We start from the raw sequence: 19,172 nt of genomic DNA on the forward strand, positions 1-19,172 counted from the left end.
TTAAGTTTTTTATAACTCGTACTGGAGATTTTCTTCATTTATATCATGCACGTCACTGGGTCACCGTCCACCACGCTGGCCCATTGCGGATTTGTGCACTTTACACGCCTTTAAGAACATTATGGAGTACTCTAAGGCATACAGGTTTCCTTACGATGTTTGTCCTTCACCGTTTAAGCAAGTGATATTTCAATTAAAAATTAAATTATAAAAAAAAAAATCGCCCGGCTAAGTTTGTTGTGGGCTTCTTCTTAGACTAGGACGCGTTTGGAACCCTAAAGCTTTAGCTTTAAGTATACGAATATGGTTATCGCCATCATCACACAACCTTGTAATTCTCATGTTATGTACGCATCTAAAGTGCCACCTATAGGCCTACTTGAATAGATATATTTTTGACTTGGACTTTGAATTTATTACTTGAAACGCACATAATTTAGAATAAAGTAGAGTAAGTGGTGCGATGCTGGGATTTGAATTCGGCCCCCGGAAGACTAAAAGAAGTCGAAGTCATAACCACCGCTTCTTATTCCTACCATTACTAGTTAAAATACTAGTAGTTTTGATTTTGCGACTTTAAAAATATTGTTGCTAAAATTGTTGATACAAAAAGCGCAATCCTTTGTTATTATAACACCACGTTAAGAATTATACAAGAAAAAAAAGAAACATAAAAATAGAAGTAGAATACACTATTAGCAGTACACAAAGCACAAGGCACTAATAATTTAATGTCAATGTATGTTTGTTTGTTACGTTTTCACGCAAAAACTACTTAACCGATCGTCATGAAAATTTGTACACATATTCTTGGAAGTGTTAGAAGTAGTATAGGATACTTTATATCCCGACATTAAGCTCTATTCCTTTAGGAGAGGGGATGAAAGTGTTTGACGATTTTACTCCATAACGCCGTCAAATGATAACCGATTTAAATAAATACTACTAGTACTAAATAAAAGTAGATAATAGATCTGATGAATGTGATTGGAGATAGAGGACAGAACTCCTCAGTGGACGGTAGCAAACCCGTCATTTAAGGCTTAGCGATACTGAATACATTAATTTTATTTAGAACTACAACTAAATTGAATGCCACATCAAATAACAAAATCAAACGCAGACGAAGTCGCGGGCAACAGCTATTACTATATAAAATATATATATTAAATATACTATATATTATATATAGAACAGGTAAACGCAGCGTTGGTCGGCCCCCAACGAGGTGGACAGACGACATCAAACGAGTCGCTGGGAGCCGCTGGAAACAAGCGGCCCGTGGATTTTGGAACTCTCTACAAATGACCTTTGTCCAGCAGTGGACTTCAATCGGTTGAAGTGATGATGATGATGATGAATATATATATGCTATAAAAAACTACAAAAACGTAAACAATGGAAATCAGCCCCGGTGCTGCATGAAGTCCAACGTTACATTGATGTAAGCCAAACTTTTACAGACGTCACTGAAACTTATGGAAGGACATGGAAATCGTGGCGTCACGCGTCACGTGCTGAATCCATTTAGAAACGTCGGTTAGGGCGATGTTGTAACAAAAATTTTAAGACGTATTTTTATTAAATTCACTCCATCTTAGCTCTGAAATGCAATCTCACTTGCACTCTCACATACAATCCCCTAATCAGTTTCTACGCGGAATCGTAACGGAACGCTGAATCGCTTCGCTGCTTCTTTGCCGGTGGTAACTAGCGACAGCCGAAGCCTCCCACCAGACCTTTTTTTTTTTTTTGTCGTGGTGGAATAGCTTTATGGCTACCTCTGTCCTTTTGGGCAGGACAGAAGTTATGTGGGACTCGTTTACCCGAACTAAAAACCACCACGGCATGCCCCTCTCGTTGGATTTATTGGACGTCCGGGGAACCCGTTGTACACTTCCCAGACGTCTACCAACAACCCCAACTGATTGCCAGGGCTACTAAGCTAAGGAGGAGGTGATCAGGACAGCTTGACCCCCCCTCATACAGCAGGGAGACTCGTATAGGGACGGGTAGCTAGCCCAACCTGAGAAAATTCAGAAAGTATAAATTCCCTAATTGCCCCTGCCGGGAATCGAACCCGGGACCTCCAGAGTAAAACTACAGCGCTCACCGAAGCCTAAACACGAACATTTCGGGCTTCTTCATAATTTCTTTGACAGGTGTTAATCGATTATTTCGGAGCTCGACTGCGCTTAATAATTCAACGTGTCGCACGGCCTGTTTGGACAAGTGCCTCGCTCGGCCCTCATCAACACTCATATATAATAAAACTTTAACAATGTTTTCATATCCGACGTCGACGGCTGAGTTAAAATCGCCCACGGTTCTTAATACAAAGTATTTTACTGAAACTGGGTTTACTTTTGATTACTATTTTTTTATATATTATACGCACAATATTGAATAGAAGCAGGTATCAGTTTGCAGAAGTCTTTTTATTAGTGATTTCAGGCGAAGACTGCCAACCAGTAGCCAATATGGCCAATAAACTACTAACATAATATTAAAATTGATTAAAATAATATATAAGAAATTATTAAATTAAAAATTATTCTTGTTACTGAAACATCAATGTACGCATCAGAAACAATTCCAGTATGATAAGAGCCAAGTGTGAGGTTTGCTACCCACGTTTACTTATTTGATGGCGAGAAAGTTATATCGGTGTTTATGGTAACGTAGGAGCGCCATCTATTTACAATACTGGGAAACAGTACTGCCACTAGATGGCGTTAATAAATCGTTATAACTTTCACGCGAGCGAATAAGACAAAGTAAGTAGAAAATCTCATACTTGGCACTATGTATACCAGTGATCAGTAATAGTTGCATGGCTAGTTACACGATGGTTTAACGAAATTTCGTGCCGCATTGTATTTTACGAGACCACGGAATTACAGAAATACGGAACAGTTATTTATGATTTTAACTGGCTTATGATTTAGCGCAGTTACATATAGTTCATAGTTTTTTTACAGCGAGTCCCCTCCCCCCCCTCCACGTAACTTTTTGTGGACTGCCGCCGAGATGTCAAATGATATAAATTTATCAAGATATTTCCTCCAAGTGTGTTTAAAACACTTACACACACTGAACCACACACACACTAGTAAAAATATAAAACCACTAACTACATTTTGACTAATTTATTTATACTTTGCAGTTCCTTTGGCTATAAAATGATGTTATAACGAATATAACAAGGCTAATATTATGCGAGGAAACAAAACACATTGAATACAATGTGCGTACATTTTATTGAGTAAGTAGATTTTGGAAAGAATATATTTATATAAAAAAAATCGGTATTCGTAATTTACTTTATGGACTTGTATCATGTCAAATATTCACCCACACAAACATTTGTATAAATATAATGACACAGCGATATAAATCAGCTAAACAAATATAAAACACAATAGAATCCACAAGTGTCTTGGGAATAATTACGAGTCGGTACAAACATAAGTTTATTATAAAAATTGTATAGGACAGAATTGAACTGAATGAAAAATAAATAAGCCATATGGATAAGTCGTGGTAATAGCAAGAGACCTGCCTCGTAGTGTTTACTTTTTTGTTGGGTACCAGACAAATTCACGTAAAACGCAAAGGTAATTTGACAGCGCTCATTGTAAACTCAACGTAAAGTATGAAGACGATAGAGTCCAACTGGTTAGCAGTTTACAACAAGTTACTGAAGAAGGAGGTTCGTGGAACGACAATGGTTTTGCCAAGCCGACATCGTTCCTGGGCGCTTGATCACCATACACCGAATGAAGAACATATAGAAACCGTATGTTACCGCACTGGGCCAGCGTGCTGGAGTACGGCCTTAACCCCTTCTCATTGTGGGAGGACACCTGTGCCTTGTGCCGGGTAATGGGCTGATATGATGATGATAAGAAACCGTGTACACGACTAATATTGAATCATCCAAAACCACTCCACTTTAGTGGTATTTATTTTAGCCCTTATGTTCTAAACTTGTACCATAAAATGGGGGAAATGGGAAAAGTTTGTGAGCTAGCAACATGCCGCGTGTGTGAAGTAAACGCGTGCAGGGCTTTTCTCTGTTTTGCATAGCATACAATTATGGCTGAATGAGGGTTCTGTGTGTTCATAATTCTTTGCCTCCGTATATGACAGATTTCAACTAACGTGTAAGTGTTCGGTCGTTAACGGGATCATTAAAATAAATCATTAGATTGCAGGTCTGGGACCCATATACAATATGACTACAAAATTAAGAGATTATACTGAAGCTACTGATTACATGTAGGTAAATCGAAATCGTATTACGTAGATTCAATTAAAATATCGATATTACAATACCATTATATCCATCTGTAATACATAACTATATACATTTTATTGTATAACAAATTCAAAGACCCGAACACACAAAGTTATTATACCCGTATTTGAAGAACACGTAGAAACCAACTATTATATAACATAACAACTATACAGACATGGGTTTCTGTGTTATCTATGAACTTAATAATGCCTGAAATTAATAAAATCAATCTCCAGATCGACGATTAAATTGAGTATTGCTATCCTTTTCGTACACTATTCAGTCGATAAGGATAGGTATTGTTCAGTATTTGAAATTTGACCTGAGGAATTTGAATTAGATTAATTAATTAACTACGGGAGTAGATTTCATAGACGGTATAGTATTAATTATTTTAGTGTAAACAATCAGTATTGACAAAATTGTAAACATTAAACTTTGATAGAAAAGTCTTAATAGAATTATTGTTATTATTATTAAACTTAACGCATTAATATGGTGTATCTATTGTTGTATATTATCTTTGTTAAATTTGTATTGTACAAGTAAATTCACAAATCCGAACACAACGTCATTATACCCGGTTTTGAAGAAAACGTAAACAAACCGAGACGATCACGGATTAGTGCTTATTTATTTTGGCGCTAAGGCAGATACGGGTATGTAGTATGGCACCTTCATAAGTATGTATATAGCATTTTGCAGACTATTTAATTAGATAAATGTTACGGAGACACACATAATATTCGTAAGACCAAATGTACAACATATTTAATTATTAAAATATTCTGATTATATTCTTAATAACGCAACATATACGCAAAGAAAAACAATATTCCAGCAAATAAAGGAATTCTTATTATATTCATCGGCCTTATCCCGCACACATTACCTACACACTACCTACACTTGCAGATCTCTTCTAATACGAGATATCCTCGCTTCAGTAACAACCCCGCGCAAACGGAATAACCAAAGTTTTCAGGACACAAAAACCTTCCCTTATTACGATTATATACCATGCTTAAATGAAATAGACAACAAATTGCTAAGAAAAACCCTAAGAGAGAATTGTTTACGGCATCGCCTTAAACTATGCTTATTTGACTTGCACTGTATTGTTAGATAAGCAGTATATTCTTCGTGGATTGAGGAGTCTACAAACGTCGCGCCTCGTACAACTGCCATCCCTTTTCCTATTCACCCTTTACATCAAATGACACGCAAAATGAAGAAAAGTAAGTATACACAGCGGTTGCACCTCCTCTCCTTAAAAGTGCATTTCTCAAATATAAGAGGAATACACTCTAATCTCTGTGCAGTCCACCATCATCTGGAGACTGAGAGGCCGCATTTACTTTTTCTTACGGAGACACAAATTGGGGTTCCAACTGATGTAGCGTATCTTCAGTACCCAGGGTATTCACTTGAGCATAATTTTAAACCTCGTGCCGGGGTCTGTATGTTCGCACGTAATGACGTCTGTTGCCGGCGTCTCCGTAACTTGGAGGTACCCAACTTCTCAATCATGTGGTGTCTATTGGATACAGGTACGGATCAGATTGTTTACGCCTGTACTTATCGTTCACATAGTGGTGACCAGGAGACGACGCGGATGTTTCAGTATCTCAGTGAAACGGCTGACACCGTACAGCGTCGGTATCCGACTGCCCAAATGGTTTTTCTGGGTGACTTTAACGCTCACCACCAGGACTGGCTATTCCCATACCAGAACACCGACCACGCCGGGAGAGAGGCGCTTAAATTTGCCTTATCGCTAGATCTCTCTCAGCTAGTCCAAGAGGCAACACGGGTACCTGATATTGACGGCCACACACCTAATTGCCTAGACCTTCTGCTGACTACCGACCCAGACCGTTTTTCAGTATCAGTTAGAGCTCCCTTGGGCACTTCTGATCACTGTTTGGTTAGGTCAGTGTCAAACTATCACCCCCTGGACTCCGGTTCTACTGGAATCAGACGGGTGTGGCGATACAAGTCAGCAGATTGGGACGAGATGCGGCATTTTTTTGCATCTTTTCCTTGGCGGCAAGTATGCTTCTCGTCTAATGATCCGTCGAGCAGTGAAAAAGCTTTATCGGAGGTCATAATGCAAGCCATGGAATACTTTATTCCATTCGCTGACGTATCACTCGATGGCAGGGTTCCACGGTGGTATAACGCTGAGTGTGCCCAAGCCGAGGCGCATAAAGATACAGCGTTTGCAGCGTGGGCTGAAGCCCGTTCAAAAAAAGCTCCGGATATCACCGCCAAGAAGAGAGCTTTTAACTTAGCCGCCAAGTCCTACAAGAAGGTACTAAAAAGAGCTCGTTTTAGTCGCACCATACGTATCGGGGCAAAATTAGCTTCTTATCCACGTGGTAGTAAAGCTTTTTGGTCCCTTTCGAAGTCCATCGAAACGAATTTTTGCCGTCCTTCGCTGCCACCCCTTTTGAAACCTGACGGGTCTCTGGCTTTTACTGCAACGGATAAAGCTAACCTCTTAGGATCTCTGTTTGCAGCTAATTCACAGCTAGATTCAGGAAGTGCCTCACCACCAACCATACCTTTTTGTGACTCTGTCATGCCAGAGATACGCATTCGACAGTGTGAGGTTTTAAAAGTGCTCCGCAATCTGGATGTGAATAAAGCCAGTGGTCCAGACGGAATTCCAGCAGTGGTTCTTAAAACCTGTGCTCCCGAATTGTCTCCTATTCTAACACGTTTATACCGCCTCTCCCTTAAAACCACTCAGGTCCCGAAAGCTTGGAAGATTGCCAACGTGCAACCTGTTCCAAAAAAGGGTAGCCGTGCCGACCCATCTAACTACAGACCAATTGCTATCACCTCTTTATTATGTAAAAGTCTGGAGCGTGTACTTAATAACAGACTTCTGGCATACCTAGAAAACAACGAACTCCTGTCAGACCGTCAGTACGGTTTTCGACGAAATCGGTCAACAGGGGATCTTTTAGTGTATGCCACGCACATCTGGGGTGAAGCCATGGATAAGCACGGTGAAGCGCTCGCCGTTTCACTCGATGTATCGAAAGCTTTTGACCGTGTCTGGCATGAAAGTCTTCTGCACAAGCTTCCAGCCTACGGGTTACCCATTAGTTTTTGCAACTGGATCGCTGATTTCTTGAGTGGACGATTTTTTCGGGTTGTCGTCGATGGGTCCTCGTCTGACCTAATGGCCATCAACGCTGGTGTCCCTCAGGGATCGGTTCTTTCCGCTACGCTCTTCCTGCTGCATATAAATGATCTGTTAAAACCCGGCATCTTTGGGTATGCAGATGACAGCACTGTGACGGTTAGATACATGTCCAGTCCACGAGCTAGTGGAGACGAAACTCTTGTGCTCAGAGAGGCCTTGGTGGAACGCGTTAATCTGGCCTTAAGCGAGGTGTCCGATTGGGGTGACACTAATCTGGTACAGTTTAATGCTTCCAAAACCCAAGCGTGTTTGTTTTCCGCCAAACGGAGTCCGTTTCCCCTAACTCCGACTTTCCGAAATGTATCTGTGCCAATCACGAATAGTATTGAGCTCCTAGGTATCAGCATTTCGTCCAATCTAAGCTTTGGACAATGCATCGAGTCCAAAGCTAAAACTGCTGGCAAAAAACTTGGCATCCTCAACAAAGTTAAGCGCTACTTCACGCCAGAACAGCTTCTAACCCTGTACCAAGCTCAGGTTCGGTCGTGCATGGAGTACTGCAGCCATTTATGGGATGGCTCTGCCAAGTACCAGCTCGATGCTTTGGATTCGGTGGATCGTCGTGCTAGGAGACTCATTGGCAACGACCTTGTAGTCAGTAGACTTCAAAGCCTTGAACACCGGCGCAAGGTTGCTTGTCTGGCTGTTTTCTACAAGATACATTTCGGAGAGTGTGCTCAGGAGCTATTCGATTTGGTCAAACCATCTCCTTTCTACCATCGAACTGCGAGGCACCGAAAGAATCTGCACCGTTACGTGGTTGAAATACCATCAACACGTACGAAGCGTTTTGCTTCTTCCTTTCTGATCCGCACCGCAAAGGCCTGGAATGCCCTCCCATCTTCCGTCTTCCCTGATACCTATAATCTGGGTACCTTCAAATCAAGAGTGAATAGGCATCTTCTAGGCAAGCGCGCTACATCTTAGGCTGCATCATCATTTACCATCAGGTGTGATTGCAGTCAAGCACTTGTCTATATACTTTAAAAAAAAAAAAAAAAAAAAATATATTTTCGGACCTCCACAAGGCTCTAGTGGCAGTAAAAAATAGCTAGTTATAATTGCAAATCAATACAAGGGTCTCAAGGTTTGTATAAAAATCCAAACGCTTTGTCAAAGTCGGATGCTCGGTAACCGATCAGCTGGACTTGTGACCTACACCTTTTCCTTCTGCTTTGCTGTTTATTAACTGTAGCACATCCCAACCAAAAGGTATACCAATTCCATTGATAAGGCTTATACATTTCTCACTCTAATAGTCACAGAACTCCCCTCTCGTAGGTAGGTGGGGAATGTATGGAACGTCAGACCTACCACGCTGCACGAATGCGGGTTTGCAATAAAAAATATCTCGTTATAATTGCAAATCAATTCAAAGATCTTCAGGTATGTACAAATCTAAATCGCTTTGTAAACGCCGGATGCTACAACGGTAACGGTTGCCGACCAGTTACACCTCGTGACAACACCTTTTCTAAAAAACCGGCCCAATAACGGACATACATCTCCATTGAAAAGATCTTTATCCTTTTGTGCTCGACCAGGAGTACAGGAGTTCTGAGTAGCCCTAACAGGGTGGGAACAAATGTTTAACGTATTTTGGGAACGCACAACAGAGTTTGTTCTGCCCGATGTATTTATGAAGAATAAACACACATTATGTACTGCCTCGTAAACCTTAATCTCTCAAGACAAACAGCTATAGACTAAACACGGGTTCTCGGTGGTACGATAGTTAACTAATGCGTTTATTTTACAATCATCCCGATATCAATCAAGTACAAAGGCCGAAATTATTTCCTCAGGAAGTTTTTTATAGATCCATTATCTATTACCGATTTATTGGATTCTAAACGGGTTTTAATAGATCATTAGCTGCTTTCATTCTGAAATTCCTTTATTCAAGCCTATTTACATATCCATTTTATACCCATCAATTATTTCCTAAAATACATACAATGACCTGTTTTTTTCAACCCACTCAAAAATTTGATTCGTATTGTCGCCGTGAATTTCTTTTTAGCGTTGTTACACCATATCTTTGTGCAATCTCAAAAAATTCCAATGATTTTCACAATAGGCATGATGACTAATTTTGAAAAATTGCCCTGTTCGGAAGTATCTACTATATTCAAAAAATATCGCAGCAATTAAAGGATTTGTTTCCACTCGTAACGTCGGGCAAATTAGAGCTTTAGTAGGTAAGTCAATGTTTAAGTTTAAGATTATTGATTTTAGTATAGATAACAAAGAACTTAGCAACGCAGAGATGTTCGTAGTTCACGCGTCATAATTTTGAATTTGGAGTTTCAACTGTCATGGCGGGTCATTTTGCAGTTCTATTAATTGAAAATAAACACCAATCTCACTTAGAATTTAAATGAAAATACGTTTTTCATAATACATTATTAATATATATAATTAATAATATTATCAATGTATTATTTAATTTCAATATCTTTCCTATCCTTTATTACTGTCATCATGACTGTTTAAAATGTTTACCGTATAGTTGATACCATTTACTTGGTATTAGAAATTGATGATATTTGAAGACGACTGAACTCCTCAACGGATAAAAGCATATCACAGGCAATCAGTGCAATTTTTTTTAAATATATTTCTATAGACTAGCGCTCCGATGCACTCATGATAAATGATGACGGCACACCGCACTTACCTAGAAGATGCCTATTCACTCTTGATTTGAAGGAAGGTTATCGTGTCCATGGGACAACAGCTATCCGTACAAAATGGTTGTGCAAACAATATAACTTTAGCAATAATATTTTACGATACATAAAAATCATTTTATTCATCACATACGCAAGCTAAAAAAAAACTAAAGCGGTATCACTGCTAAAAATTCCTTAGTAAATTATTCCGTTGTTACGATGCAGTTAGCAAATACACAAAAATTTTATAAATAGTTGAATATAAAAAGAATAATTATGTTAAATTACTTATCAGATAATACCTTAAAACCTGTTTTTAAAATTCAGTAAACGACTCACGACAATTTTGTATAGTAAAATATCTCAGTGAAATAAATCGATTTTAAGTCTATTGTCTGTGGTAATTTGCATATGTATAGATATAACCGCCAGTTTTTTAATAGGGCAAACAGATATCGGGCGGTAAGTAGCCTTACCAAAGAGCCCCAATGTCCGTTAGTGATACCCTAAAGTTCGTTACATAGGGGTAGCAGAGAGAATAGAAGCTCTATAAAATGCTTAGGACACTATCGTGATCACAGATACAGGACCTTATCTTGATTTATTAAATGACATTTTCTTTAAATACATTTATTTTTCTTTATTTTCTCGTCGGGAAAAGGCAAAGGTATATCACCGTATAGTCATGTCTTCAGTTGCATATAAATAGATTGAACGGGCCGGGTGGTTTCGTTAACACGGCCACCTGATATCGGACAAGTAACCTCAACAGACTCATAATGTCCGATACTTGTACACTAACTGAAGTTTGTTACATAAGGGTAGCAGCAAGAATAGAAGCTTAATAAATAGTTTAAAAGTATAACATTTCCTTCATTTAGCAATAAACAAGAAAAGTATGATTATGAGTTTGAAAATCGATCAGTCCGTAAAAAAGTAGTTATATATTATGGCAACCCTAAGTACAGCACGGTGCATTACGGGGGAAGGGCATATGGCGGGACCGGTACGCCACGCCATGGCCAGGTGGCCCGTCATGCGCGCTCGCACCCATTGTACCATAATCCCCCCCCCTCTCGCAACGGGCATGCGTTTGCGACGAACAATAACCTAACTGCAACCTCCGCGAAATACACGAGTTACTAACTACGTTAGACGTAAAGTTAGAAGAATCCTTACTGATGCTAAAAATACGAAAGTATACTTTCTTGGCTTGGCTCTTTCACGCGCCGAAAGAGCAACGAATTGTCGTAAGTTTTTGTATTTATAAGAAGTAGAAGTAGAGGTAAAGTTGTTTTTTTATGGTTGTTGAAATTTCTTGTTTTTTACGCTTATAACTCGAAAGTAATTTTCATAAGACCCTGGTCGAATGAAAGTAGTATCAGTTAAAGAGATTCTTTAGTCGCTCATAAGTAATTACTTGAAGCCTAATATATTGTAATCATAATCGCTACCGAAACACATTATTATCTGCGTATAATCTGTAGGTAGCAAATTGATTCCGATAATGTTTTCGGTTAGTAAGATAACGTTACAATTACAAACACAAACATGCTACCTTATCTTACTAGTTGATTATTTTTTTAAACAAAAATGGGAGTATCAATTTTATTTTAGACTGCACGATGGTAAATGACGATGCAGCCCTAAGTTTGAGCATTTTCGCTTAGAAGATGCCTACTCACTCTTGAATTAGGTCATCATTATCATCACGACCGTATTCAGCCACAGCGACTCTGTGTTTAACGTCGTCGTTCGTGGGCTCTCTGATAGAAAACGTAGCAAATCTTGATAGTGAATGCGAGTCAATTTTCAATACATAATATCAGAACTCCTCGGATAAAATTACGATTTAGTCTATACTTCTTCTCTTCACGAAAACGGAAACCGGTTGGGTATTCCAGATCTTTGTTGTGATGTACTATAAGCAACGAAGAAGCAAAGCGCGTTAGTAGTATAAGGTATAAGGTAGAATGGCAGGTATGGAACATAATGTTGAAGATTCGGTGAACGATGTCCTGCAGTTCAATGGTAAAACAGTGAGAGATCAGAAACTAGATCAAATAGTTGCCCAAACAACCCCAAATATTATATCTTCTAGAATAACGGCAAGTATAAGACAGACAATCTTGCGTTGCTTAAAACCTTCAAGTTTTGTGTGCTGTTTTTTAATTTTCTACAAGTTTTAGGGCGCAAACAAAAAACTGCGAGTCGGTGCGATGCTAATTCGAAACGCAGTAAACTGCTGCGCGAATTGCTGTGATACAGATTGGTGCGGCAAAGCGTCTTATTTTCAAGGTAACCATGATCGTTTTCTACCAGCTTTTTAGGTTAAATATCAATGCTAATCGGAAAAGTTTCTTTGTCGAAAATCGAGTTTTAAAAATTTTTCACAGATGAATAAACAGAGCGTCAACAAGACAACATCGCAAAAACGCGCGACGCCAATCAATTCGCAAGTCCTTGCGATGCGTCTTAAAAATTCATTCATTTCTAAGGTTCGATATGATTCTAGATTAATGAAGTGTTCTTGTGATTTATTTTCATTGTTACCACCATGCCTGTTCTTGGAGCGAACCTAAAGCCTCATAAAAATTTCATCCATACCATCTGGATGCATGGTATTCTTTTAACCATCCGTAATCCCATAGTTTTTCTACCGTGCACTAGCAAATTATGAATCTTCAATCTTCCGCGACGTCGTAAACATTTGTGTTTGCGCACTTACCGCCCTGGTGTTTTAGAATGCTGTTATCAACTGCAAGTATGAATTACGATTCAATAACAACAGGAAGTGCCTATATTGTGCATGTCATACCTGCAAAGGTTACGGCTATTGTTCCATTCCGTACATTCAGTTGCCATCAAGCTAATATGAAAAGGACAAAGGTTTGTGTTTGCTGGCGTAATCGGTGTTCGTTTTCAAGTTAAAACTGAACTCGTGTGGACAGGCATCGAATTAATATTTTAATCAATGATTTGGGTACCGTATGCAACGATTGTTGGTATTCGTTAGATTTACGCTGCAGACAAGTAACGATATTGTGTTTCTATTTTACAAGCCAGGGAGGTCGTCAAATCGCCGCTATTTATATTTAAAAAAAAAACCTCCGTATTTATAAAGAAACGTTTCAGTTCTATTTGCAGTAGGTGTAACAAGATTGTCTTGTAGTCGCATGTCGCACCTCATTTTATATGGCTGCTATTGTATACTTGCAAAACAGAGTGAGTAAATCATTTTCTGTACTTAATAGTTTTCTTTCGAACTTGTATAGCACATGTTCAATGTTTTCTTCACTGTAAAATAAATACCTTAAGTACGTAATGGTTGATTAGTATTTAGAAAAAATAAAAAAGCAGCGATGATAACGAAAAGGATAGCACTACTCTATTCAATCTGCCATCTCAAGATTATGGTTCAGATTGATTATGTACTCGTATATCATTAGGCGTTAGTAAACGATTGAGAGATGTAAGCTTTATGAACAGATCCTTAAAAGAAACGGAGTTACTTTGCGGAAGAATATATTAGCTTAACTTTGCTATAGGTTACACGCGATAACTAGACAAATCTGTGTGGTTTAGTTGTTTTTTTTTAATATTTTCAAAACCCCACACCGACGTCGCTGGTCTGACCAGAGCATCCTTAGGTGACGTTGACTTACTTAACAACACGAGTTACAATAGTGTTGTAAAGTCCAAAGATTTTTTTTGTTGTCATGTTTTTATGACAACAAAAAAATGTAAGTATATTGTATAGGTACCTTTCTTATACTAAGAATCGCAAATAAATACATTTGTATTTAGGCTGTTTAAAGAACAGGTCTTAATTGAGTGAATGATGTAACTTTAAAGTGACGTTGCCTTACGAGAGTTTTTTTATTTGTTTATGTGCCCTACCGACGATCAATGGCAATACTTCAAGCTTTAACCCTTCTATCCCTCTCGCACACAGGAAATTACCTATTGACAGTATTAAGAGTATCCAATGATTTTTATCATTAAAACATTAAACAGTATCATTGTAGGAAAATCAATTTTTTTTCTTAATAATTGCGCTGAATTCAATGTAATCTTAATATATATAAATCTCCTGTCACGATGTTTGTCCGCGATGGACTCCTAAACTACTTAACCGATTTTAAATTAAATTGACACACCGTGAGCAGTCTGGTCCAACTTAAGAGATAGGATAGCTTAGGTCTTTAATTATAGTCGCAATTTTATTTTATTGCAAATTATTTGTCTATAATAAATTGACAGTCGCATGTTATATATATACTACTATACTCATTTAAGGCTTAGCGATACTGAATACTTTAAAAACAAAATCAAACGCAGACGAAGTCGCGGGCAACAGCTAGTATATTATATATGCATACACAAAATATATAAAACACAATTTTTTTATACTACGCTGGTACAAGGTTATACTGTTTGTTGATCTTTTTTTTAAATTTGGGCGGTGTTACATGCAGTTTTACTATTGCAGTGTCACCCTTGCCATATTTTAACTGCCATTGTATCTGTTCCAAATACTATTAAATCCTTCTTCTTCTCAGGGTGCCGTCTGTTTACGAAGGTTGGCAATCATTAGGGCTATCTCTACCTTGGACACCGCTGCTCTAAATAATGGTGCTCTTTCCAAACCATTGTCTTCTTCGGCCAGGCCTTCTTCTGCCTGCCACTTTACCTTGTACGATAAGCTGAAGAAGTTCATACTTTTTGGTGTTCCGCATCACATGACCAAAATATTCTAACTTTCTTTTTTTAATTGTTAAGAGTACCCCTGGAACCTTACCCTCTCAGTGGCCAGTACCCTTTGTACAAGTGTACAAGATAACTGCTGATATGTCTATGTAGGTAATAGCTTATAAATCGGTCCATCCGTTATTTCCTTCGGTCAGGAAATTAAAACATACGCAAGTTTGGAATGCTATAAAACAATGGGTAAGTTTGCAGTAGCAATACGATTTTATGATTTGTCGTGTAAGCCTGTCTTCGCCGGGTTAACGTGTTGCCATGATTAGCGGAACAATCCCCTCCGGAAGTCCCTAAACGCTCGGAACCGGAAGCAAGTAGGAGGCTCGCTAATTGATTGGACTATGCACGCAACCCTTGTGTTGCGTTTGCGGTGAAATGTTGGTAACGTTTCGATTTATGGGCCAACTGTTGGTTTATACGTCGGCGCGTCGATTTTTCAAGAATACGTAATAAATGAATATATTAAAAAAATTATGGTCGCTAAACTTTGTATAAATAAATAAATATACTAAGACAATACACACATCGCCATCTTAAAGTGTTATTGGTACTAAGATGGATGATGAATATTTTACTTATTTTATACAGAAAACCCAAGACACTAAAAAACATTCATGTTCATTATACAAACCACAGATTTAAGATCATACAGAAACCGTGTACACACAATCAACAACACCTCTTTAGTAGTGTTTTTCGAACACAACAGCGGTTAGTCACTTCATTCCATTTAGCAGCATTTTTTTACTATAGTTTAGCCCTTGACTCACCTGGAGGTAAGTGATGATGCAGTCTAAGATAGAAGCAGGCTAACCTGTCAGGGAGTATGGTAGTCATAACCCTTGATCGGTTTCTAAACAACATCGCCTCGGAAAACTAAGTCGCTTAATCGCGGTTCCGTATGTTCTTAATTCTGTGACACAAACATTTTCCAGTCGTAGGAATCGAACCCACAGCCACTCAGAAAGCAGAATCGCTGCCCACTGCGTCAATCAGCTGTCAAACAGATACTGTTAGTTTAGTTTTTTTGTACCTACTCATTATTTTTACCCCACATTAAGTTAGCAACTATAAGAAATGCGATAGAAAAACAGAAACTTATTTCTATGTCAAGGGCCTGCGCTTACAACAGTGTTATCTTCAATATATCTTAAAAATATAAATTATAATTCTGTTACAAAATTTAAGTATATATATATCTCATTGTATCGTGTATGTAGTATTTTATGTGTTTTTTAAATGGGTCTAGCTGCCTGAAACAAATAAATAATTAAAAAATAAGGGACAGTAGTAAGGCCCTGAATGCAAAAAGATATAAATTATTTGATTTGTGAATGACCCACTGCCAACGACTTCAATAGATTTATATCGATGCCCACTGCTGTCATCAACTGAAATGAGTAAACCTTCGCACTCGAGAGATAAACCGTTAAATAAAATATTATCACCGTTCGATAGCCCTATTATCTCATTATCTTTATATCAGTTATTCGTATTTTACCAAAAAATATATACCTATGGTTTTTTGTACCGTTAGTTAATACGTAATTCGATTTTTAAACTTACTCGTATATTATACATACTAGCGACCCTCGCCCGCTAATATGACTATAAAATGCATATATATACTGCATATAAACCCTGTCTCTTAAAATATACTATCCATTACTGAAAACTGCATCAAAATATGTTGTTTGTAACTAAAAATATCTCTTTGTTTTATGCTTTGTGTATGTAAAGATAAAGAATTAAGAAACGTGGTGATTGTAACCCTATGAAAAGATGTACTCTGTAACGTCAAAGTAAAATAGAATTCATATACCTACTTTCCAAAGCTCAAATTCGTTCATAAGGTTTATAAAATAATAAAAAACAGGTAAACCGAATTTGCAACGTTAAAATTAGTTGTTTAGGTCCATTTTGCGTTGACGCTAGTGTTTCGCAACTCAAAAATAACGCCACGTTTGCGAGCATGCAAAACTTTATGTGAAAGTAGAAAAAAGGTGGCATTCGGTAAGACTTTTGGAAGATCCGATCAGTGTTGTTGATGTGTTTGTTATTATTATAAACTATACGTTAAATGTTTGTTCTTCTGTAATGCGAGTCTAGACTAGTTTTGTCTGGATGATTGCCAAATTGGCATTAATATCGCGGGAAGTGAGGAAGCATTGATATAACCGTCTTATTGGATCGCCTTATCAATTGGCCGTCATAAATGAACTTCACTGCCAAAGGACTTTAGTAAATCTATAAATATCGTATTTTAATTGAATTCACAAATGAATGTAATTCATGAAATATATTAAGACCATTAAAAACCTTGACTTTTAAACGCAAAAATATCTAGCGATCATGAGGAATGGCTTAAGTCCAAAACATACATCCAGCGGCAAATATAGAAAGAAATAAAGAAAAATTGTTTATTTGAAAAAAATAACAGTTATCCTATGTCTGCAATCTCACAAAAGCTAACTAGCCTCGGTAGCCTCAGAACATACGAACAAGACTAACTTTTGAAATTTTTAGCTTCCAGATCAACATGGCTGGGTCATGTAGACGCTAGGCAGATTTTCAGTTAAGTACATTTCTTGAACCAGTAGTGATCTGGTTTTCCTATGCAAAACTATTGAAAAGTTGTCTTATGTGTCTTGTATAGTTGGAGAAGATACTGAATCGGGCAACAGATCGAATAATAGAAACACGATAAACGTCTCTTTGGTATAATAAGAAAATATCGTAAGTTCTGGAATACGGAACACCGATAAGCGTTTCACAACCTACTAAAACATTTAATTTCTTATTATCACATGTCATGTAACAATGACCCCCTCAGCGCGTATTGTCACACGCAAAGCGGCATTTTTTGTCGGAGACGCGACGCGACGACTGGTTGAACGAAATCCAATATTTAAAAAAAAGGTTTCATGTGAACGTTAAGCAAAAAAGAGTGCTTTTACAAGCGTTTAGAAACAGCTGAGCCTTGTTTATGTGATATTTGTAGTACAATATAAATCTTTGAAAATATGGTATCGGAGTTGAAACTCTAGTTCCAAATTTGAATTCAGAACTAAAAAATATTTTTCCAAAATTTGGTAGGTACTTATTAGCAAATATCCAATAAAAAACCAGCTTCTGCTGGTAATGCGGTACGGACTGAAGTCGTTGTTAATTATTGACAGGTATTTGTCTGATTTTCTGTCACAATATTCTTATCATCAACAACTTGGGCACCGCTCTGTGTTAAGTATAAAAAACTGGAAAACATTAAAACGAAAATAATCTAGATTTTCCTAATCTGTTAGAAATTTAGAACACAGAAAAATGACGTCACGGGTATAAAAACACTGACACTGATCAGACAAAAATAGTACGAATTCACAAATTCTTAGTAAAGGGCTGACTTACCGGGCGCTAGATTTCCTCTTGGTTTTGCTCCTAAGATGGCCAGATTTACGTTTGCTTTCCTGCCATCGATGATAGGATTAGGGTCCTTACACGCCCGCTCCGCTGCTGCTCTGTCTCCCATTATTACCTGCAAGAAATAATTTAAAATATATTATTATTATTTTTTTAAATCGTAACATGACTTAAGATTCGATTTTTGCAATTTTTGATGAATTCTAGGATAGGTAATCGTAAATTAAATGTCATATTTTGTTTGTTTTTACCTAACTTATAGGAACTATCAGTATAAATTATAAAGTTAATATTTTTTTAAACCACCAGAATAATATACGTTCGTTGTTTTAATTGACACAAATTTTAAAATTTTAATCAAAGGAATAAGAAACGTCAGTGTCGTCAAACTTATGTACGTAAAATCGGTCAAAACTTCAGCTGCCCCTATCCATGGGCTTACCCAACTTCTGATTTAGGGGGCATCTATAATTGGTACCTACTGATTTTTGTCCGTTTTTCTGTATCTTGGCCGTCATACATTTTTTAAGAGAGTTCATACAATTTATGCGGGATTTCCAGGGTGGGCATATGACTCTATCGCAACCTATGGGGAAATACATGAGGAGTTCAGGGACAGCTTGACGGCAATAATCAAATACCGATTCATCAAATTTGTAGCAGCGTGACCATCGTTTTAAGCTATAATTGTTCAAACTTTATGACCCTAACTAAGGGCCGTAACGCGGGCAAAACCGCATCGAACAACTAGTTGAATCAAATATTAATCTATTCCTCAATCGTGTTGCATTGTAAA

General features: G+C 37.7%; 1 protein-coding gene across 1 annotated transcript in view; it reads right to left on the minus strand.

Moving 5' to 3' along the window:
* Positions 1 to 19,172, minus strand: part of LOC120627826 (RNA-binding protein 24-like) — a 55,804-nt gene that overhangs the window by 25,265 nt on the left and 11,367 nt on the right. Inside the window, exon 2 of the mRNA XM_039895894.1 lies at positions 18,365 to 18,491. Within this exon, the coding sequence (XP_039751828.1) occupies positions 18,365 to 18,491 (127 nt within the window). The remainder of the gene's footprint in view (positions 1 to 18,364; positions 18,492 to 19,172) is intronic.

This window comes from Pararge aegeria, chromosome 2 (genome assembly GCF_905163445.1).
Source record: "Pararge aegeria chromosome 2, ilParAegt1.1, whole genome shotgun sequence".
NCBI classification, from domain to species: domain Eukaryota; kingdom Metazoa; phylum Arthropoda; class Insecta; order Lepidoptera; family Nymphalidae; genus Pararge; species Pararge aegeria.